Source organism: Pogona vitticeps, chromosome 2 (genome assembly GCF_051106095.1).
Source record: "Pogona vitticeps strain Pit_001003342236 chromosome 2, PviZW2.1, whole genome shotgun sequence".
NCBI classification, from domain to species: Eukaryota; Metazoa; Chordata; class Lepidosauria; order Squamata; family Agamidae; genus Pogona; species Pogona vitticeps.
Genome location: NC_135784.1, coordinates 69,094,586 through 69,118,248, shown reverse-complemented (window position 1 = coordinate 69,118,248; position 23,663 = coordinate 69,094,586). Strand labels below are relative to the sequence as shown.

The 23,663-nt window shown below is 44.1% G+C and overlaps 1 protein-coding gene across 2 annotated transcripts in view; it reads right to left on the bottom strand.

Annotated features, from left to right (window-relative positions):
• The window catches only part of SUSD3 (sushi domain containing 3), a 59,084-nt gene that overhangs the window by 15,354 nt on the left and 20,067 nt on the right, over nucleotides 1-23,663 (bottom strand). For both annotated transcript variants that reach the window (XM_072989651.2, XM_072989650.2), the window contains exons 2-3: nucleotides 4,540-4,728; nucleotides 1,712-1,859 (exon numbers count right to left, since the gene is read on the bottom strand). In XM_072989651.2, coding sequence (XP_072845752.2) covers nucleotides 1,712-1,859; nucleotides 4,540-4,728 — 337 coding nt within the window. The remainder of the gene's footprint in view (nucleotides 1-1,711; nucleotides 1,860-4,539; nucleotides 4,729-23,663) is intronic.

Sequence of the window (23,663 nt, the reverse complement as noted above, 5' to 3'; positions counted from 1 at the left end):
GTACTTCATGTTCTTGAATTGTGAAGTCTGGCTGTCACAGAAGAACCACAGTGGAAACAGAAATTCTGGAATAACGATTGTGAAGTACTGGTCTAGAAGTAGTGGTGACAACAGTACTGCCATGAAAACTTTAATGGCTTTAATTATATTGATCACTTAACTCTCATCAGGAACTTTTTGCAAGTTTAAAAGTTAGCTTAGGCATTTGATGTCATGTGCCAAGTCACGCAACTCAACATGCAACATCAAATGCCTACACTAACTTCTTAAACTTGCAGGAATCCGCCAACAAGATTTATATCAATTGTGTTATTCCTGTGTTAAAACTCTATAGGATTTTGGTCACAGGCATATAGGCAGCTGCCTTATATTGGGTCAGATCATTAGTCTATTTAGTTTAGTACTGAGAATTCCGATTGGCAGTGGCTCTCCAGTTTTTTAGGCAGGATTCATTCCTAATCCTAATCCTACCTTGCTGATCGGTTACGTTCCCTGTTGGTCTCCCATCAAAAAATTAGCTTGGTCTGACCCTGCTTAGCTTCCAAAATGAAATGATAGTATGGATAGTATGCACCATCATACTAAATTAACCTTTACCAGTGATAGTCAAATGCAGGTCACACTGCTCCTTCAAAAATTCCACAGAGAGAGAAGCTACACAGACACATAGATATCACTTGGATATTGAGCAGGAAATCATGGAATGAGGACTCTGCCTGCTCCCACGTATTTCTTTGAATCCTCTCACACAAAGGCAAATAAAGAGATAGCAAGCATGGAGGACAATGGGAACTCTTGAAACTAGTACGTCCACAACCATATGGGAAATAAATACACAGCAAAAGACAGAGCAAAGTAGAGGCAAAGCAACAATGTTCCATGTTATAGCGGACATTTCAAATACTTTTATTCACTTTTTAAATATCAATTTGTATCCTAAAACTATTTCAGTACAAACAACAACATTAAAGGTGAAATCCTCACTAGCCAAGATGGCTGAGGGTTGGCTGAGTTGACCCTTAAGCCAGCTAAGGCTGTGCTGAATTGAAACCCCTTCCAGCCTAGGGATGTTAAAAATTACTGAAGACTAACCTAACCCTGGCTTAGCTTTGTGCAGCCATGACTCTGTGCTAAGGAACGGAGGGCAGCCATAACTCAGCTCCTCCCCTGTTCTTCTTCCTCTTGTCTGCTCCTTTTAATGGCTCTTCTTCTCAGCCCATAGGACAGCTGCATAGACAGATCTAGCTGGGCCATCAGATCTGAGATGAGCCTTATAGGGCTCTGCCAGCCCAATGGTGGTTCTGCTAGCACAAGGGGGCCCTGCCCATTCCAAACTCACTCCTTCCAGAGTATCTTTCCATTTGTATTGCACTATAAATCCTCGAGCAATAACAAGGGGAGGACAAGACACCGTGTGCACATTTGTTGGCAATCTGATAACAAAGCCAATCAATCTGCAGCAGAGTTACAATCTGTTGTAAGGTCCAGGTGAATTGATTACAGGATACTTATCCTGGTATTGAAATGATACTAAGATGGGCATCACATCTCAAGATAGGATGCCAAAGAGTTCATTTCAAAAAATGGAGAACCACAAAGGTGGAGTATTGCCTTCATGAGTTGGAGACAATGTACCTCCTCTCCCTTATATTAAGACCTGCCTTATCACCATAAAACGTCCCGTTTGCATGGCTTTTGAAAATGGACCTACCTTTGAGCTCTTCTTCTCTCACTTTTCTTGACACATTTGATAAGACAGCAGGTCAAGAAAGCCATAGACATCAGCAGAATAATGGCGCAGCTCACAATGGAGGCAATCACTGCCACTTTAAATCCAAAGGTTTCATATTTGGATATGGCTGGAATAAGGCAAAGACAAATTGGCATCTGCATTGTTATATGTCTTTGTCACTCTCCTGCTAATAAATCCCTCCTTTGAGTTAAAGCATCGGCCGTCAAAGAGGTTTGGCTTAATTTCAACCTGGGAACATCTTAGACGAGACAACTGCGAAGTGCTCTGTTTCTAAGGGAGCGATGCAGTCCTCCAAAAGTGGCAAGTGACACAGCAACACACAAGACCTGCTGCAGGGGGAAAAGTGGGGCAGGGACCCTCTCAACACATGACAAACCTGTGGTACAGAACTGATGTCAGGGGTTGGCATGGCCTCGGAATTGGCTAAGCCCCATGTTTCTATAGAGCTGACTGGATAGCTGAGTGGTTTAGGTACAGGGTGGGAGTTCGATTCCCCACTGTGCCTCCTAGGAGAAGAGCCAGCCTGTGTGGCCTTGGACAAGCTGCACAGCCCCAGGGTGCCCCCCCAGGAGGAAGGGAATGGTGAACCCCTTCTAAGTATTCTGTCCCTGAGAAACTCTTTAAAAAAAAAGGGTTGCCGTAAGTTGGAATGGCACATGCTTATTATTATATGTTTCCACAGAGGGTCTGCTGCCAGTCTTAACGCACCACGACTCCCCTCCCTGCTGGAGTTGCTTGTTGCCCAACTTCTCTGAGCAAGATAACTAGATACTTAAATAAAAATAAAGTGAACAAGTGTTATATTTTTATATTGTTATTATATGTGTTGGAAGCCGCCCAGAGTAGTCAGCTGACTAGATGGGCGGGGTACAAATGCAATAAATAAATAAACAAGAAGAAAAGGGAGGAAGGGAAGGGGAAGACAACACCCCTATATGACCTTGTGTTTTCTCTCTAGGAGGTGGTGCAGATTAGATCCAGAGGGACAGAGCCTGGAAATGTTTAGACTACAATTCCTAGAACTCACGGGTTCTAGGAATTGTAGGTTGGCCACGGGTTGGGGGATTCTGGGAGCTATAGTCCGAGCCAGCAAATGGCCAAGCTCTGGTCCAAAGAAGGAGAAGTAAACGAATGGGCAGCAGCAATCATCATGACACAGGTGGAGACAGAAATGTAGGGCCACCCTGAGAATCTGTTTTGCTTAAGAGACCTTCCCACCACACACCAAAAATGCTCCAAACTAACGTCTAGCCTAAATAGAATGACAGATTACCCAGGATGTACTTTGCACTGTTCAGTGCTTGACTGCCTCCTTATTTCTGTGGGAGTAGAACAAGGAGGACCATGAGAGGATCCATAAGCCCAGGGCCTAAAATTCCCCAGCTTGTATCACTGTGGGTGAGAAATGGTTACTGCATAAACACACCGGCTAGCATGGCCACTGGCCAGGGAGTCTTAGAGATTCTGAAGAGTTATCATCCTCCAAAAAAAAGGCTTCCCCCCCCCCCACATTCTTCTTTCAGGGAATGAGCAGCTAGAGTTGGTGAAATGAAAAGGTGAAACAGAAGAGACTGTGATCTCTTTTGAAGTATTTCAATAACTGGGTGCCAAGACCTTGACGCTGAACTGGATTATGTAGGTAATGTTTTATTAAGATACCTCTTAATAAAACATAACCTTCATGATGTTTCATTCCAAAGTTGGAGTACTGCTACACAGAAGGCTTTGCCTCATCTCACCATGTGAAGTATTTCTTCTTCTATTCAGTTCCAAAGATGGTCATGAATTCTCTAGAGTGTCTGTTGCACCTTAACCTGTGCACACCTCAGTGGTTCATACAACCAAACAAACCCGAATGGAATGGGGAAGCTGCTCATTCTTTAGTCATTTTAAAATTAGATGAGGATCTACTTCAAAGGCATTAGAGATTAATGGTATTATCAATATGTCACATGCTGAAATCCAAAGCCTTTAAGCGTTCTCCTCCAGTTCAGTTATTATCATTGGTGCAATAAATCAGAAAAGGCACAGAGTGAAAAGGAGCTGATATCATTGCCACTCAAGTCCTATTTGTCAATATGATAGCTGCTTTTCTTTGCTATCCACGGGTGACAGCCTAATTGCGTTTTAACAAACTCTCCATGTTCTTAAGAGATGAGCATTTTTTTTCAAAATCTTAACATCATGGCCCAAATCCAACTGCTTGTTCCAGCTAGAGTCTACACACGGAATCAATAAGTTTTATGTAAATAAACACTAGCCATTCAGCAGTTGTTTTGGTGGATTTACTGTAGTCAGGATGAGTGATTCAACTCAAGCCAAAACCATTGCTGTAGCTCTTCAGATACTCATGGACAGAATCCATTTGATCCCTCACTCTAGGCTAAGGTGGCTAGAAATGATGGGAGTCATAGTCTACATCCGGAGGGCCTCACATTCCCCAGCCTTGCATTTAATAAATAAGGGAGCAATTCACAGGTACAGGATACAAAAGAAACTGACTTATTTCTCTGATCTGCAGCCCTGCATGAAAATATACAGAACATATTATAGAGTTACAATTTCTGCCCAGCATTTCTGCCCAAAAGCATTTATTTGGTGGCAACCAATGATGTCAGAATATGACTAGAGATATGTCGGAATAATTATGCCCCAAAGCTATTCTTGCATCCCTCACCACCAGGTTTCCTAGAATAATGGATCATCCAATTATGGCTCCCTGTTCTTTGTCTATATTTCAGGAAAAGTACAGTGAAGAACTACTCAGTTTGTCAAGGGATACCTACGCTTACATGCAGGGATGTCTCCTGTCCACTGAGCACCGTAGCCCTTCCAAATGCACGTGATGACTCCTTGTCCAAGCAACTGGTGTTCTGCAGAACATCGAAACGTTATTACTGTGCCGACGGCGGTGCCATTGCCATGAATGATATGGGATGTGCCAAGGTGAGGTGGAAATATTTGTCTGCATTGTCCTGTTAAAAGAAGAGGGAAGCAGCTCATATAATGATGGAACAACATCTGTTGCACTGCAGTGGAATGGGAAGGAACACAGGCTGTGATCCTGTAATTGTTGATTTCCCCCAAGGTTTTTAGAATCATGGATTTCTAGATTGGTGGAAACCACGGGCAGAACTTCTGTACATAGAGGCAGTTCTCCTCTGAAGATAATCGTCCTCTGTGTATACAGGTTATTGAAAATGATAGCAGATCTAGGGGGCTTAGCCCCAAGCCTCTTCATGTATAACGCCGACATGTAAGAACAATGTTGGAACAGAGCAACAGTTGTTAAAATTTGAGCCTAATAAATTGAAAAAGAGAGAATTTGCTATCATTTAAATCCCTATGTAAACAAGTATGACATAATCCTGCTGGATCCTTTGAAAACCAAATATTTGTTTTCCCTTTTCAGGCAGACTTAGGCTACCTTCTGAACTTCTGTTCCCAATGGGGGTCAATTGTATTGGCCTATTTTACAGAAACAGGATAAAGATTATACTGATAATGCATATGGAGTGCATATGGAGTGTTTTACGTGCTTGAAATTGCCATATAACTGCTAAGTACTACCATTAGAAGATCAGAGATGAGAGTGAAGATTTCCAGAGCATGAATACATGCCACAAAACGCAAATTGACTCACTGCATTGTAAGCACAGAAGTTCCCACTGCAGACAACCCCAAAGAGATCAGTGTTGTCTCTGTTTCCTTTATCTCCTGCAGATACCAAAGCCAACTGCATCCAAGTAAAGGATGGCTTTCTTCCTGCAAGTATGTTCAAACTCAAACTAGAGTTGAAATCTGCACTTTGGTATATCTTAATACTAAAAAGGAACCATTAATGCTTTTTATGGGGTGATTAAGTGTACAACAAAGCAATACAGATACTCGCATGACATTTCTTACACTTTTTGAAAACTCATATGTGTGTGTTATATGCCATCAAGACACAGCTGACTCATACCGTACTTACTGTATTTTTTGCACCATAAGACTCACTTTTTCCCCACAAAACAGGGGTGTGGAAAGTCTGTGCGTCTTATGGAGCGAAGAAAACAGATTATATTTTCCTGTTTTCTTCTCCTAAAAAATTGGTGCGTCTTATGGAAAGGTGCGTCTTATGGAGCGAAAAATACGGTATCCTAAAAGAGTTGTCAAAGTCATTGATATATTTAAAGAGTGATTTTACCAGTGCCAGGCCCTTCCCTGTGAATTTCCATAGTCAAGTAAGGATTTGAGCCCAGGTCTCTTGGGTCCCAGCCCACCACTCTGTCCACTACACCACACTGGGGTTTAGAATACTACAATCTTCATAAGACTACAATTCTATACACATTTTCCTGGCAGTAAGCACCACTGAAGACAGACAGATATGCTTCTGCATTAAGATGCATAGTAAAGGTAGATAAAAACACTACAGGGACACCAAATCTTTCGTTTCAAAGGATCCAGCAGGATTGTGGCATACCTGTTTACATGGAAATTTAAATGATACCAAATTCTGGCTTTTTCAGTTTATTAGGTTCATATTTTAACAACTGCTGCCCTGTTTCATAATTCTTCTTACATGTAGGCGCTATATATGAGGTGGCCTGGGGCTGAGCACCCTAGATCTGCTATCAACGGATAGCAGAGACCCTTTTCTGAAGACAACTGTTCTCCATATAAAGGAGAGAAGGGGAATGAAGAAAAAGGGAGTGAAACTAGTGCACTTGCTCCCATTTCTCCTCCTTGTGTGTGTTAGAAGAAAACGGCACAGACCTAATAGCTCAACACATTTCAATTGCTAAAATAATATCTTCAACACCAGCAAAACATACATTGTCTAGGGAAGCATTACTTAGTGGCAGAAACAACAAGTGTAAAGGCATAAAGATTTTCATGTCCCTGTTTAATCAGAAGAGGATGCTCATCGATAACATTGATCTAAACATTGCAGTGCATCTAAAATGAAAGCCCTGTGCGAAATGTTCTCTCCCATTACCACTGCTATGCAAGCACAACACAACAAGCAGACACAGGATACCATGCCCCACTATTTGCTCACTCCTCTAACTTCACTGATCAGCTCTGTGGCAGCAATATCAGTTGGAGATCCCCAGGAGGGAATCCAACAGCACAGGGAATTTGTGTTTCAACTGCTATGGAAAATCTAGTCCATAAGGTTGATCAATAGGTAAAAAAAAATCCCCAATTTCTGAAAGGCAGCTTTGATGGAACGGGATCCCATTAAGGCTGTGATATACAAGAGAGACCAAATGCAAACTATATGTATCACACCAGGTGCCACAAGGGCTGCTAGAACGTGGCTGTATGGATTTCCTCCAGGTCAGATCTGTACCCAAGGGAGAGTCCTTATTCATAAGTTTGGTTGTGCCACTGATCGTACTCGCAAGATATGCAACATACAATGAAAGAAACACAAGTAATGAATGTATAGCAATTTGAATAAACGGAGACATGCAGTCAGTCCAAAGCGAGAATGGAGCAGGGTGGATGGACAGAGGGACAGAATGACAGGAGCACCTCTTATGCATTATCAAACAAGAGGAGGAGGAGGAGGAGGAGGAGGAAGAGAGGGCTACATCTGACTCTCAAAAAAGAGTACCGTAAATATTTCGGGGGGGGGAGACATTCAGATTGGCATAAAATTGTTCATGCTAATATTTATGTAGACATGTGAATTTAGAAATAATTGTTATAACTTAAATAGAAATGCAATAAATCTCATAGTAGCAAGGGAGGCTGGGATGTGATGACCTGTCTGCCTGCTCAATCTGCCGTCCAGATGGTCACTGTTGACAGGGAACTTCAAGGCCCCTGCTATCCTTTTTTTAATCTAGGGTCAATCTAGGCTCGGATCAGAGAGTCTTGCAAATAGAGGATGCTTTCAAATAGAAAACTATCTTCTGACAACCGGCCAGCTAGGGAAATGCAGGGCACATGTCCACTGTATGGGTGCCTGTGCTTCCCCCACCCCCTTACGTCTGCAAACAACATATCACAACAGGGAAATAAATTTCAGTAACATGATGCGGGTGAATTACGAAGTTTGATTTTCTCTGTGTTGCCTCTTGCCTGCAACCGTATAGTGATAAATCCGAACTTGAGGCAGAGAGATCAGGGAGGTGTCTACGTTGAAGACAAAGCTGATCGATTACAAATCCAGGCTCTGTTAGCAGTTTAAATTCAGAGGGACTGGGGGAACCAGACAGTGCCCCAAAACTGACATGTTAATCAGAAAGCACTTCCTGTAAGGAAACCTCAAGGCAGAGCAGGTGGGGAACAGAAAAGAAGGGCACCAGACCCTTTTGATTACAGCACCTGATTTTATCAGGACCACCCAATCCCAGTGTTTTGGAACAGGAATGTTTCAGTGTTTATGAATGCTCTTGCTAGGTTATTTTTGCCAGAGAAGAAATGTTAAAACCAACTGTGCACTAGCTATGACACCTGGGAAAGTACAGCACTCGGCACCTACTTGAGCAACACTGCACATTCTTCTGCCTTTACCACATGGCCTACATCCATCATCCACACAACCCATCTTATGGTAGTTTCTGTAACCTTGTTTCCAAATGAGCAGAAAACACACTGAAAGCTTTCAACTCTTCATATACTTTTGATGAATTTGTCCAATTTTTGCCTAGGGACACCTTTATGAAATATTTAATTGTCACACGAATTATCAAAATATCCATAAAAGGTAGGAAAGAAAAGTGAATTCTCCCTTGCTCCATTTTGAAGATTCATTTCCAAATAATACATCCCACAAACTTCTGAGATTTTCTAGTTTCTTAACTGGGGTCCTTTTCATGCTGCCTATCAGGGACTCCCAATTTTGGGGGCCCCATTGTTTGTGGACTCCCCTACTCTCTCTGAAGACTGTTGGGAGTGTTAGGTGGGGGTGGCTGAGAGCTTGGTGCAGCATCTTTGGGAACCACCGTTGTGTGTCACAGCAATTATTCACCACTAGAACAAAAGAAAGCACATGGGGGGGGGGAATACTTTTTGGACAAAAAACTCCCTGAATCGAAAAACTAAAATAAAATTGCAAAGTTGACTTGGGCAGCTTCAGAGAGCCCATCCCGATGGGTGTGTGCCTCAGAGTGCTGTGAGTAGGAATGACACCCTCCATGCATCTGGAATTACTCATTCAAGGGTCTATACTTGTTTTCCTTTCCCTTGAATATAACTGTTTTTTTTTTTAGTTAAGCTTCCGAATGACACATGCTCTCCCTTCCTCCTAGCTTTCCCATCCTCTGTTCTGTGTGCACCATTGTTTCTTTCCCTCTCTTTCTTGCCCAATTTGGCAGTGGAAACTTCAATTCTGTACATGCCTGCAGAATGGTGTATTTCTTCGTAACAAACTTCCTACAAAGTCTGAATAAGACCTTAGAGCTATGTATTTTTTTTTCTTGTATGGAAGAAAGGAATCCTGTTTATTTTGATCCTACCAGGCATGAAGTAGAGGGTGAAAGGCAGTGGTGCTGGGGAGTAAGCTCCCTATTCCCCCAACCAGTTAGAGAACACTCCCACAGCTGACATTGCAATTGATGTCAAGGAAGTTCTAACTGTACATGCCCCGAAATTCGGGATTCTCCAAAAGAAAGGAAGAGACAGAGAAAATAGATCTGGAATTCGTAGAATAATTCAAAGTCTTGAGCTTGTATGCTTTTCTTGAGCCTGTTACATACAGCACTGATGTTACCTGTCTGTCATGGGTTTGGAGGGAAAGTTCCATCCTATGGGGAGTGGAAGGCGGGACATCAGGAGGAGGGGCTGTGCTGTATATATATGTGAAGCCTGTGTGGTAAAGTTTAGGAGACGCTGGGATGTGACGAAGCAGCAGCTGGGAAGAAGAAGCTGGTGTGGGAGTCTGTGTGTCAGACAGGGTACTACTGTGTGTCAGAGTACCAACCTGATAGGTTCAGGTGTCTGTTGGTTAGCCAAAACTGATAGGTTCAGGGTCTGTGCTTCAAGTTAAGGGTTCTGTGTGAACCAAACTGTATGCATGTATGAATGAGACTAAGCCACGTTACTATATCTTATTCACCTAATCATTTTATTTTCCCTGTGTGTTGTATTTAAATAAACCTTATTCTTTTATTTGTTTAAAAATCCATCCCTGGTCTGTGTGACTTCTTATAGGGAATGGTTGGTGGCAGCTTAGTTAACGTGTGGCAGATCCCAGTAGGTCTGGGTTTGTCACATTGATTGGTGTCCAGCGTGTGGGATACGACTGGTCCAGTTGTCCAGCGGTCCAGCAAAGCCTTGGCAAGTGTGCCCAGAGCAAGGGGGGTCTAGTCAGGGACAATCTGAGAGCGCGTAGGTAATCTTCTAGGTGTGCCTCACGGGGGGGTGCACTAGTAGAAGAACGTGTAACCTCAGATTGGGGGCTAGATTAGGGAGCTCTGAGGCAGCCTGTTTTGGCGGGAAAAAGCTGAGGCAAAACTGTGAAATAGCAGTGAGCTAGCTTGTCTGCTGAGAGGCCTAGCAGAGGGGGGTAGACTCTAGCTCGCAACTGTTGCAAGTTAGTGCTGAAAGGACAGCAGCAATCTATAGGGAAAGCTGGTTCTGAGGCAAAAGAGAAAAAAAAGTGGTCGTTTTATTTTGAGGCTTGACTTTTTAAAGCAGCTTGTTCTGAGGGGGGATTATGCCCTTGACTCGAAGCCAAATGGCAGAAATGGGTGAAGTGAAAGACCCCCAGGTAGACCAAGGTTCTGAGGATGAATTTGGCTCAGTGCAGGGTGACAGCACAGGAGAACAGAACCCAGAACTCAGGAAAATACTCCTAGCCCAACAGCATGAACTGAGGGTGAGGGAAATGGAAGAAAGATTGGAGAGAGAGAAAATGGCGTTTGAATTAGAGAGAGAGAGAGAGAGAATGGAGAGAGAAGAAAGAATGGAGAGAGAGAAAATTGCTCTGGAAAAAGAAAGGATGGCGTTTGAATTAAGGAAATTGGAAATGATGAACCAGAACAATAATAACAATAGGGATTCTGAGGGAGGCCAATTGTCTAAAGCTGACCTGAAGAAATTCCCTGTGTACCACAAGGGAGATTGTCCTGAGGTGTTCTTTTCCTTAGTGGAAAGAGCGTTTGTGGACTTCTCAGTGAGGGAAACTGAGAAGATGACCATCATGCGATCTTTAATCAGTGGTAGCCTGGCTGAGGTTTATTCAGAGATGCCACAGGAACTGATGAGAGATTTTGCAGAGTTTAAAAAACTGGTGTTTGCAAGACATGGGATAAATGCGGAACAGCTGAGGCAAAGATTCAGGTCCCTCACAAAGAAACCAGAGCAGACTTTTACCCAAGTGGGGGCTCAATTGGTGAGGCTGCTAGAGAAGTGGCTATCTCAGGAGGGGACAGAGACCTTTCAGCAGCTTAAAGATTTGATAGCGCTGGAACAGTTCTATTCAGTCCTGCATGGGGAACTGAAATTCCAGGTGAGGGAAAGGAAACCTAGATCTGTGGCCGAAGCAGCAGAGATCGCAGATTTTATTTACCAGATAAGAAAGCCCTTAGGTGAGGAGAAATCTGTAGGAAAACCCAAAGAAACCTACAGCAAGTACTCTCAGGGACCAGGGAAAAGCCAGCAAGGGGGAGGGGCCCATGGTGAAGGGAAGCCCTCAGACATGAAACCGAGACCTCAGATTTTGGAGGGAAAACCAAAACAAGATGAGAGAGAATCAAAATACACCAGAAAATGTTATTTCTGTCAGGGAAAGGGCCATCTAATCTCAGAGTGTGAGAAATTAAAGCAGCTAAAAGGAATTGTGCCTCAGGATTCGAGTGGAACCAAGCCAAAAGCTGTGTTCTGTGTCCAGAAAGAGCAAGGCTCATTGTCACTGAGGGAGCCTGTTGCCATGGCTACTCAATCTGGAACAGCTACATCTGCTGATCAGGCTGAGGAAAATGGTCCTCTTGTAGAGGTCAGGCGCTGCCTACTGGTGAGAACAGATTCTCAGTTGTTTGAGACAGCAGGGGTGGACGTAGGAATACTTGGCCATCAGTATCGGGGCTGCGGGACACTTGTTCCCAGGTGACCCTGTGCCATCCAGATATTATTCCTAGGGAATATGTAATCCCAAATGAGAGCATGAAGGTGGCAGGGATTGAGGGGCAGGTAATCTCACTGCCAGTCGCGGAGGTACCTGTCAACTTTCAAGGCTGGAGGGGAGTTTGGCGGCTAGCGATTTCATCGACTCTGCCAGCAGCCGTGCTCGTGGGAAATGACCTGGCTGAACATGTGAAACGGGTGCTAGTGATTACACGTTCACAAGCCACCACGGGGACAGTTCAGGGGGGTAATGATGAGCCAGAGACGGAAGCAGGTGGGGGGAGTTCAGAAGCTGTGGTGGAAACCTTAACCACAGACAGCAGATTTGGACAGGAGCAAAAGGCAGACGCCACTCTCCAAAAGTGTTTTGAACAGGTGACTGACGCCCAGCTAACACCTGAAACCCCAGTGAGATTTCTGGAGAAAAAGGGGATTTTGTATAGAGAGACCCTGAGGAATATCTCAAAAGGGGGAGATGGGATCAGGAGTCAGCTGGTGGTACCTGAAAAGTATCGCCCCATGATCTTACAAAGGGGGCACTCTGACATGTTTGCTGCACACTTAGGGGTGAACAAAACACAGCAGAGAATCACACAGAATTTTTACTGGCCTGACATAGGGAAGCAGATCAGGGAGTTCTGTAAACAATGTGATGTGTGTCAAAGGCAGGGGAATAGCCGCGACAGGACCAAAGCAAAGTTGTGCCCTTTGCCTGTGATTGACACTCCGTTCAAATGCATAGGGGTGGATATTGTGGGACCTTTGCCCAAGGCCACAAAGAGGGGGAACAGGTTCATTCTCACAATTGTGGACCATGCCACGAGGTACCCTGAAGCCATACCCTTGACTAACATTGAAACTAACACAGTGGCAGATGCCTTGGTGGGGTATATGTCCAGGATGGGATTTGCCTCAGAAATAATCACAGATTTGGGAGCATCATTCACATCAAAGCTCATGAAACGCTTATGGCAAATCTGTGGAATTAAGCTCAAGGAAACCACTGCCTATCATCCTGAAAGTAATGGGTTAACTGAGAAGTTCAATGGGACTCTAATGCGAATGATTAGGGCTTACTTGGCAGAGAATCCAAACAATTGGGACCAGAAGCTGCAATCCCTTTTGTTTGCTTATCGATCAGTGCCACAAGCCAGTACCGGGTTCAGTCCATTTGAACTTTTATTTGGGAGAAGGGTGAAAGGGCCCCTTGATTTGATCAAACAAAATTGGGAGCAGATCACCCAGGATGACCCACAAGACGTTGTGACATATATAGACTCTTTAAGGAAGGACCTAAAGAGAAACCTAGAGCTAGCAGCAGAGACCCTGCAAGCTCAAAAGGTCAGAAAGAAAGATTGGGATGACCAGGAAGGCAGGGAGAGGCACTTTGACCCAGGGGAGGAAGTGCTGTGGCCTGGGCCCTGCAGAGAGAGCAAACTGCAGCTGGGTATCCCAGAAAGAAAATACTTAGGTCACATGGTAGGGGGAGGAGTGATAAAACCCCTGGAGGCCAAAATAGAAGCTGTTCGTGATTGGCCCAGACCCAACACCAAGAAAAAAGTCAAATCATTTCTTGGGTTGGTGGGCTACTACAGAAAGTTCATCCCGAGGTTTAGCGAGATTGCGGCTCCGCTGACCGATCTGACGAGGAAGAAGACTGATGACCGCATCCCGTGGACCAGCGACTGTGAGGAGGCGTTCCAGAGGTTGAAGCAGGCGCTAATCAACTATCCAGTGCTGCGTGCTCCAGACTTCGACCGGGAGTTCATCATCTACACCGATGCGTCTAACAGCGGGGTAGGAGCAGTTCTGTGCCAGGAGGATGAGAATGGTGACCAGCATCCAGTGTCCTACCTGAGTAGGAAACTCCAGAAAGGTGAGAGACATTTGGCAACCGTGGAGAAGGAGTGTTTGGCCATAGTCTACGCGATCCAGAAGGCCAAGCCTTACATCTGGGGAAGACATTTTGTTCTGTGCACTGACCATTCACCATTGCAATGGTTAAAGACAATGAAAACCCACAATAGCAAACTTATGAGGTGGGCTTTAAACCTACAGGACTATGACTTTGAAGTGAAGGTGGTCAGAGGGTCAGTGAACTGTGTTGCTGACGCCTTGTCAAGAAGACCTGAAGAATGAAGACGGCGAAAGAAACATGGACTATGTATATATTTTGGTGAACAAAAAGTTAAATGTACCTGTTTTTTGAACTTGGTTTGTATGAATAAAGGTAAATTGATGTAATGTATATGGTAAATGTTTAAATGCCTAATTGCTATGGTTAACTTAGAATGTAAGTATAAGTAAGTATGATATGGTATGTATAACTGTTGTTGTGTGTTTTATCCAGGTTGTTTTTTGGGAAAAAGCACCTTAGCTTTCCCCCTACAAAACAACTTATAAAGAGGGGAGGTGTTACATACAGCACTGATGTTACCTGTCTGTCATGGGTTTGGAGGGAAAGTTCCATCCTATGGGGAGTGGAAGGCGGGACATCAGGAGGAGGGGCTGTGCTGTATATATATGTGAAGCCTGTGTGGTAAAGTTTAGGAGACGCTGGGATGTGACGAAGCAGCAGCTGGGAAGAAGAAGCTGGTGTGGGAGTCTGTGTGTCAGACAGGGTACTACTGTGTGTCAGAGTACCAACCTGATAGGTTCAGGTGTCTGTTGGTTAGCCAGAACTGATAGGTTCAGGGTCTGTGCTTCAAGTTAAGGGTTCTGTGTGAACCAAACTGTATGCATGTATGAATGAGACTAAGCCACGTTACTATATCTTATTCACCTAATCATTTTATTTTCCCTGTGTGTTGTATTTAAATAAACCTTATTCTTTTATTTGTTTAAAAATCCATCCCTGGTCTGTGTGACTTCTTATAGGGAATGGTTGGTGGCAGCTTAGTTGACGTGTGGCAGATCCCAGTAGGTCTGGGTTTGTCACAGAGCCATGTATTTTCAAACTTTCTCCTTACTTAAGAGCTTCATGGTGCAATGATTAAACTGCTGTACTGCAGCTAAAACTGTGTTCACAGCCCGGGGTTCAATCCCAGGTAGCTGGTTCAAGGTTGACTCAGCCTTCTATCCTTCCAAGGTTGGTAAAATGAGTACCCAGCTCATGGGTGTGTGTGTAATGTGTAGCTTGCATAATTCACTTGTAAACTGCACAAAGAGTACTTGAAGTGCTATGGGGTTATATATAAGCAGCACACTTTGCTTACTTGCCTGTGTACTCTCCTCTTGGCGTGCCATTCTCATCTTAATAAGCTTTATGTTGTTGCCACTTGTAACTTTCATTACCATCCAGGATGTATTTCCAAAAACTGAATATCAGAGTTCCAACCACTATTCAGATGTCTGCCACAAATGGAGTCCAGGTATTCGGCTTTCTGATTTATAACCTTACATTTATCCTAGATCAGATCCAGTTATTTCTTTGCTGAGATTTTTCTTTAAAAACTCTGTTTCAGACTGTCCCTATATAGACAAGAATGATTCCTATTTTTTTTTTAGCCACTAGCAAATCATCATTCCAATTTTATACCTATTTGGAGAAATTCCTTCCCAGTTTTTGTGCAGGTGGGTTACAATCGCTATCATTTTTCAAAATTCACTTCCTTCTCCAGGGTCTCTGGAAGTGAAACTTCTGTGTAGATGGATTTAAAAAAAACATACCTCATTTTCAGAGCACAAGATAGGTTAGTGTATATGCACACATGCACATTGTACCTTCCCCATCCCAATACATCTTCCATATAGAGACAGAATATTTTCCTGTGTTCTCATTGGTGGAAGAGAAGGCAAAGGGCCCTTTTGCTGCCTGAGGCAAAGCAGAAGATGACCCCACACCTCCTGCTCAGTCCACATACAGAAGGGAGCTGGACTGACAGTTGACTGTTACTTCAATGTGGGTGACAGGGTAGCATATTCTGTTACGTCCTTGATATCCGGTTAGCTGAAGGTGAGGAGGCAGTCAACCAAAATTCCCTCTAGACCAGTAGCCAACAACTAGAGTCATAGTCCTGTATTTTGCTCTTGGTATCAACCTCAAAGTGTATTCTCGAAGGCTTTCATGGGCAGGAGCCAATGACTGCTGTAGGTTTTTAAGTTTGGCGAAACATTAGGAAGAACAACCTTCAGAACACGGCCAAACAGCCCGAAAAGCCTACAGCAACCATCAACCTCAAAGTGTTGCTCTACTGTAGTTCCCACCTTAATTGTGTGCCATCAATTTAATTCCAACTTTTGATGACATTTTCCAGGGTTTTCTAGGCAGAGAATACACACAGGTTGTTTGTCATTCCCTTCTTCTCAGGGTTCCCTGGGACTGTGGAGCTTGCCCAAGGCGACACAGGCTGACTCTACTCACAGGACGCACAATGGGAAGTCAAGCTCCCAACCTCTGGTTCTACAGCCAGATACCTAAACCACTGAGCTATCCAGAAGTTCCCATCATTCCTCATTAATGACTATGTGAACTATGTCTCATACGAGGAGTTGCAATCCAATGACATGTGAAAGATCACATCTTGCTGATCCTTCATTTAGCCAAAAAAATGAAAGTGGGAGTAGCTAGAAGGCCACTTCCACTTATTATTAGTTGAGCTGTTAAATGGCACATGGGGTGGTCAGTGGCTTATATAACAGGAGGACTGTCACTTTTTGAAATGTTTAAGAGGTACAATTTTTGCCACACCAGGAAGGGAACAGGAGAGGGCTAGAGGGAGGGGGAGATCACAAAAAGCCTTGGGAAAGAGGCTCCAGCAGCCTGAGGAACCTGATCTTCAGGGTTCCAGAAAACATTTAGTTTTAGATCAGAGCAGAAACTCTGGGGATTAAACCCCAGACCTTTCTGTACACAAAGCATACACTCCGCACAGAGCTATTCGTTGGAAGCGGTCCTCCCAGGACTTAAGTCTTTTCACATATGATGCCAACATTTATGTGGAAAGGTTGAGGATTGGCCCTCAGAGTTTCTGGATGTACCCGACCACTAAGCAACAGCCTCCAAATACAGCAGTGACCTTGGCTTGACTACGGCGAGTAAACAAAAGAAAACCAGAGGCACGCTGCTCCGTGAAAAGTACTAATTGCATGTACTACTCATTTAAACCCATTGACATTGCATCGAGCCCTGTCGTGGACCTCTGTCCATGAGCATGGGTATGCATTTGTGTGTGCAAACCTGATAGTTTGAAATGACATTTCAAGCAACCAATGAAGTGGGATGTAGTTCAGGAAAGCACATGTCGCGATTAACATGTTAGCCTCCAGTATGTCATGGGGCAGTACTATATTGACAAAGAGACCCTACTGGTTCTAACGCGTAAGGGTAGGATTTCCCTGCAAGGACAATGTTAGGGCAGGAATGGAGGCTGGGAAGATTTCAGAGGGGATCCAAGAGACCAGAGCATTGTCAGCATGACTTTATTTTTTTGGATTTAAGGTTCCCCCTCCCATGTCTGTGGCTCCCCAGGCAACCTTAGAAACTGGGAGTGGGACAGGAAGCTTTAACTTAAATTTTGAAAATTTTTAATTTTAAATTTTAAAAAAATATTAAAATTTTAAAAAGATTAAGCTCACCAAGCGATGATACCATCACCATTTACATGGCACAGTTGCACTCTCTGGTTTTAAGCCAATAGAAACAGAATAATTATTTCTATATGAAATCCCTTTCCTTTCTCCTTTACTGCTTCTTGCCCTCTCTAAAAAGCCTGTCATAGAGAGTTCAGGACACACATGACCACAAAGTAGCTCATGGTTGCTATATAGTCAAGGCTGCTACCCTATTTAGTGAAGTAAGGAAACCCTAAAAAGTTCTTCATAGTGTATATCCTAGGATGGTGTATAACACAGCTTAGAACAATGCAATCATCGAAGGTAAAAAAAAGTCAATTAGAAATAATTTAAAAGAATGTAATTAGCACAGCACACAAATAAAACTGCAATTAAAACAGCAAAGGAATAGCTTCACTGCAAGTGATTTAAAATACCGCCCCCTCCAAGCAAAACAGAAAAACAGAATTAAATAGCAATCACGTAAATAGGATTAAAATGCCTTGGAGAAAACATAATGTCTAATATCTAAAGAATAAATAAGAGGTCAGTCTCCTTTGGAAGGGTCTTACATATTCAGAGAACGCCCCTTCTTACTTGCCCATAGCATTCTGCAAAAGGCCTCGGTGAAATATTATGTATTTATTTAACTTGGTTGTTGTGGGTTTTTCGGGCTCTTTGGCCATGTTCTGAAGGTTGTTCTTCCTAACGTTTCGCCAGTCTCTGTGGCCGGCATTTATTTATTTATTTATTTATTTATTTGATTTATATCCCGCCCATCTGATACATCTATACCACTCTGAGCGGCTAACAACAATATTAATACAATTATAGCAACATAAAATAAAAATATCGATTAACAAACATAACGTAAATCATAAATAACAGATAAAGGAGCAAAATAAATTAAATTAAATTAAATGCTGGCAGGAGGGAAGGCCTTAACATAAAGCCATGTTTTTAGCTGAGTTTTAAATGTGCCCAGGGTAGGGGCCGCGCGAATCTCAGGAGGGAGATTGTTCCAAAGACGGGGAGCCACCGCCGAGAAGGCCCGGTTTCGTGTCTTCTCCCTTCGGGCCTCCCTCGGCGTCAGGCTCCTCAGCCTCACCTCCTGGCTCGCGCGGGTGATCCGGGTAGAACTTGGTGGGTGAAGGCGTTCCGCCAAATATCGAGGTCCCAAACCGTATAGGGCCTTATATGTAAGCATTAAAACTTTGAAGTCGATACGGAAACGGATGGGCAGCCAATGCAGTCTAGCCAGGATGGGAGAGATGTGATGGTATTTCCTCCCTCCTGTAAGGAGTCTGGCCGCTGCGTTCTGCACCATCTGAAGTTTCCGTATCAGCCTCAAAGGTAGCCCCACGTAGAGCGCGTTGCAGTGGTCTAATCTTGAGATTACAAGCGCATGCACTAAGGTAGTGAGAGCCCCCGTGTCGAGGTAGGGCCGCAGCCTGGCAATCCGCCAAAGATGGAAAAAGGCGGAGCGGACCACCGACGCCACCTGTGTTTCCATGGTAAGCGTCGGGTCCAGGTGTATGCCCAAGCTGCAGACCCCACTCACCGGAGTCAGGGTCGCCCCCCCCCAAACGAGAGAGAGTCGACCAAGCCACCAACCACGGGGGGCCCCACCCTCAGGACTTCCGTCTTGTCCGGGTTCAGCCTCAGGCCATTCTCCTGCATCCATTCCAGTACGGTCCCCAGGCAGCGCTGGAGGGACAGGACGGCATCACCTGCAGTTGGTAAAAAGGAGATGTAGAGCTGGGTGTCGTCAGCATACTGGTGACACGATGCTCCACACCCCCTGATGACCCCAGCTAGCGGCCTCATGTAGATGTTAAATAGCATTGGGGAGATAATCGACCCCTGTGGAACCCCACAATTGGAGCTCCACGGGGCCGAGACACTCTCCCCAAGCTGAACTCTCTGGGGACGATCCTCCAAGAAGGAGCGGAGCCAGGCTAACGCCAGGCCACCGATTCCTAACTCAGAGAGTCTCCCCAGGAGGATACCGTGATCGACGGTATCAAAGGCTGCTGAAATATCGAGGAGGACCAACAGAGACGTTTTGCCCCTGTCAGCCTCCCTCAGCAGGTCATCATACAGGGCGACCAATGCCGTCTCTGTACCGTGGCGCGGCCTGAAGCCTGACTGGAATGGATCCAGGGCATCTGTTTCATCCAGGAGAGCCTGAAGCTGGTCTGCCACCACCTTCTCCACTACTTTGCTCATGAAAGAAATATTGGCGACGGGCCTATAATTGCCAATTTCGTCCGCCGCCAAGTTGAGTTTCTTTCGTATGGGCCTAATGAGTGTCTCCTTGAGGGCAGGCGGAAACCTGCCCTCCAGGAAAGACCCATTTATTATTGCTGTGGCCCATTCAGTTGTTTTCGGCCTGGCTGCTTTGATTAGCCAGGCCGGGCAAGGGTCCAAGGAGGAGGTGGTGGCCCGACAGCGGTCAAGCACCTTGGCCACAGAATCAGGCGTTACCGGCTGAAAAGAATCGAAAATAACCGGGCAAGACGGAGCGCTGGACATCTCAGCTCGATTCACTGCATTCAAAAAGGGAGAGAGCTCCCGGCAGATGGCCTCCACTTTAGATTTAAAAAATGCTGCAAATTGGTCCGGAGAAAAACTAGGGGGAGGCCCATCTCCCGGACCAACTCCGGATAGGTCGCGCACTATACGGAAAAGCTCCGCCTGCTGGTTGGACGCTTCGCTTATCCGGTTAGCGAAGTATGATCTACATGCAGCCTTCACCTTATTCAGGTAAAGGTTAGTTGCGACCTTGACAGCTATCCAATTGTTATCCGTCGGATTCTTCCTCCATCTACGCTCTAGCCTTCTCCTTATTCGCTTCATCGCCCGGAGCTCCTGGTTGAACCAGGGCGCCGGACGAGTTCTGCGCCGGAGGGCGTTTGGGCGCGATCGTGTCTACTGCCCTGGTGGCAGCGGTAGACCAGCTGTCCACCAGGACGTCGACAGGAGCACTAGCCAGTTCAGCCGTAATCCCTCTCATGATCTTTAACATCTTACTTTTCTCTCAGAATTAAGACCCAACACACTATATATAACAGTTTAAAACTAATTCAGGACTCCCATATGTGCAGGGGAGCAGTTCTAAGCCTCCTCCACCACAGATGCTGAAAAACATGGATTATAGCAAATTTGATTATAATAGCGTTTACTATACATAGCATGGTCTCTGCCTCCCTCTAGTGGCCAGGTCTGGCAATGACATTGTAGAAATATATTTCTCTAGTGAACACTATTCTAGCAGGATCTCTGGCTCCGTCTAGTGCCCAGTTCTGGTAACTTCTTTGATTGAAATATATATTGGGGGGGATTTTCCTTTTACTATTTTCAATATTTTCAGACTGTGGATAAGTGAATCAGTGGATACTGATAGCACAGATAATGGAATCCTATGGTGCAACAAAATTGCAAACATTACAACAGAACTTAATTCAATTATATAATTAAATTGCAGTTAAAATTATTTAAAATCATTCAATTAAAATTTGTAATAATTTACTTTAAAACAATGAAAACATCAACTGAGATCTTACAATCAGAGGTTCTCACCCTTGCTTAAATGAAAAGGTTGTCACATGCTGCCAGGAGAAGAGTAGATCAGGGGCAAATCTAGCCCTTTTGGCAAGGAGTTCCACAGCCTGGACATGGCTACTATGAATCCTTTTTCTCAAGATTACAGATATGTTTAGGTATGTTCCATATGGGAGGAAGTAGTATTTAAACTACTTATGCTCCAGAACAGGAAAGTGGCTAAGAATCCAAACAAACTCCTTTCACTGAACTAGAAGGCCACTTCCACTTATTATTATTTATGCTGGTAAATGGTATGTGGGGTGGGAACTAACACTAATTAGTAAACACTAATGAGATGTGAAGCTAGCTAGTTGACACAACAGCGGCTGTAGTATGCCAAACGATTGTATATTCAAAACCATCTTCAAGGGCAGCTCAATAATCAATACATTACAGAAGTCTAAACAGGATGTTACCACAGCATAGACCAGCAAGGCCAGACTATTCCTGTTGAAGAGAGGTAAAAGCTGGTATAGGTGTGCAAGTTCATAGAAAATATTTGGTGATACTAAAGACTCCTGAGTCTCCTATGACAAAGCTGGATCAAGATGTGCTGCCAAACTGCAAACCAGACCTTTCAGAGGAACTGCTAACACCACCTGCAAGGATTGAATCCTTTTGTTCCAGATTAGGAGCTAATCCAAGTGCCTCCATTTCATGAGGATCACGTTTCAGATTTAGCCCAGTATGGAGTGGGAATGAAGGTTTAATACACTACAGAGTGGAAACGATGGCCCTTCTTTCAGTTCTATCATCTTCACTTGACTTAAACCTGGTGCAGACAGAAGCCCTGTATGATCTGTAATAGGTCACCAAGAATTTCTGGCTCTGTAGTGTTTAACAAGAGATACAATTAGAAAATACCCCTCTCTTGGGGTTTTGAAAAAGAACAGTAGGGAAAATGAGGAGGAGATGTTTGTGCATAAGGATGTGTGAACCTGGTACTGACCACAAATTCCCAAGCTAGGCGGAGGCATTCGGTTCCTGAGTTCCTGGTGTACGTCCACGTGCCTGAAATACTGCTTTCAAAATGTCACCCGTCAGTGGTGATTCCTAGGGTTCTAAAGCAATACAAAATATCTCTCAGGGACCTGAACTTGGCCATCATTGCTCCATGTCCTCCATTTGGGGACATGGGGGGGGGGGAAGAGCTGCATGGCATCAGGCACGGATTATGCCTCACTTCGGATCCCCAGATCATCTCATTTGGCAGTATTCAATATGTTAGAAACAGTTTCACCGTCAAAGTGTCTAGGCTCTTCGTGAAGGGATTCTTTGCACCGTCTTTTATGCTACTTTCTGAGGAGGAGAAAATTTGTTCCAGGCGCTGCATTTACAACCAAGCCAGATTTGATTGAATAAATTGCGGGCCTCTCGTGTGGATCAGCAAGAATTTTTGCCCTTATTTTCTTTCCCTCAAAATAAAAATCTGAGAAGAGCCAATTTAAAGCTATAGCCTGTTTAAAGATGATGAAGAAATGGACTGTGCAATGCACGGTTCACAGGCCGCACACACAGAGGGCCCTGAGCCAACGTTGGCAATATTTCCAATGCCCCAAGAATGATTTGTGTGAAAAATTTGGCCATTAAATCTCCACCGTGCAATCTGCCTGCGAAACCCAGTGGTGCAGCTTGCTGCCAAGAAGCACGGCTGCCTGTGGTTTCTTGACCCCAATTAAGCAGAGAAGGTTTCATTTCCATTAAACCAGTATAATTATACTGCTAAGAATCTCACTTCCAGTGGACTGTCTGTCTTTCTTTATATATTTCTCTATGGTTCAGGACTGTTGACCCATCAAAGAACCACAGAGCTGCACTTTTGTGCTGGTGCTGCTAAACTGCAATCCGTAAAGCCTTGGTAAAGCACAACTAATATAATAATGCATAAAGTAACTGATTGCTGAATTGTGTGTGTTTTTTTAATGAAAACAATTATATTTACAGAATGACTATGGGTTATACAGAATGAATAATATTTACTGAAATAATTTTTTTTCCAAAATTGCACATTGTCAAATCTCAATTAATTAGCCCACTAATTAGCCACTCTGGCCAAGCCACCTTTCCCTTTGGCCATGGGAAAGGGGGTGCCCCTTCACCAGACAGTGGGCCTGTTTGAAAGACGGGCCCCTTTTCTCTGCTAAAGTTGCTTGTTCGAGGCCTACAGCAACACACTTGTCAACAGAAAAACTGAAATGAACCGCCTGAGGTAAACACCGGGTTGATTTAATTAAAGGATATCCACACATGAAAGGTGTTATATTTTAACTGTTATTTTCTAGTTAAAAATAGGCAGCAATGGAGGTTGCCAGAACAATTATCCTGATTAGCACAGCATCTGCACATTTAAATCACTCATAGACGGGACGTACGTAAATCTGGCTCTGCTTCTGTTCTTTTGTAATTAACACATCACTGAGTTTTCCTCCTTTGCCACTGGGGACAATTTCATCCTGTTTGCGATATACATTTCACCCTGACATATCCTATGGATATGCTTGCACAGGCTAATACAACTACTTTGAAAACTTTTTATGTGCTCACTGCAAATATAAAGAAGAAAAACAGAGTATTCGCTGAACCACATAATTTCTGTAACATGAACACTTCTTTCTTTTCATGGTCATTTAAGAGCATGTTATCAGGGCATCTGATATATGAGTTGAATATGTTATCTCCCTAAGTA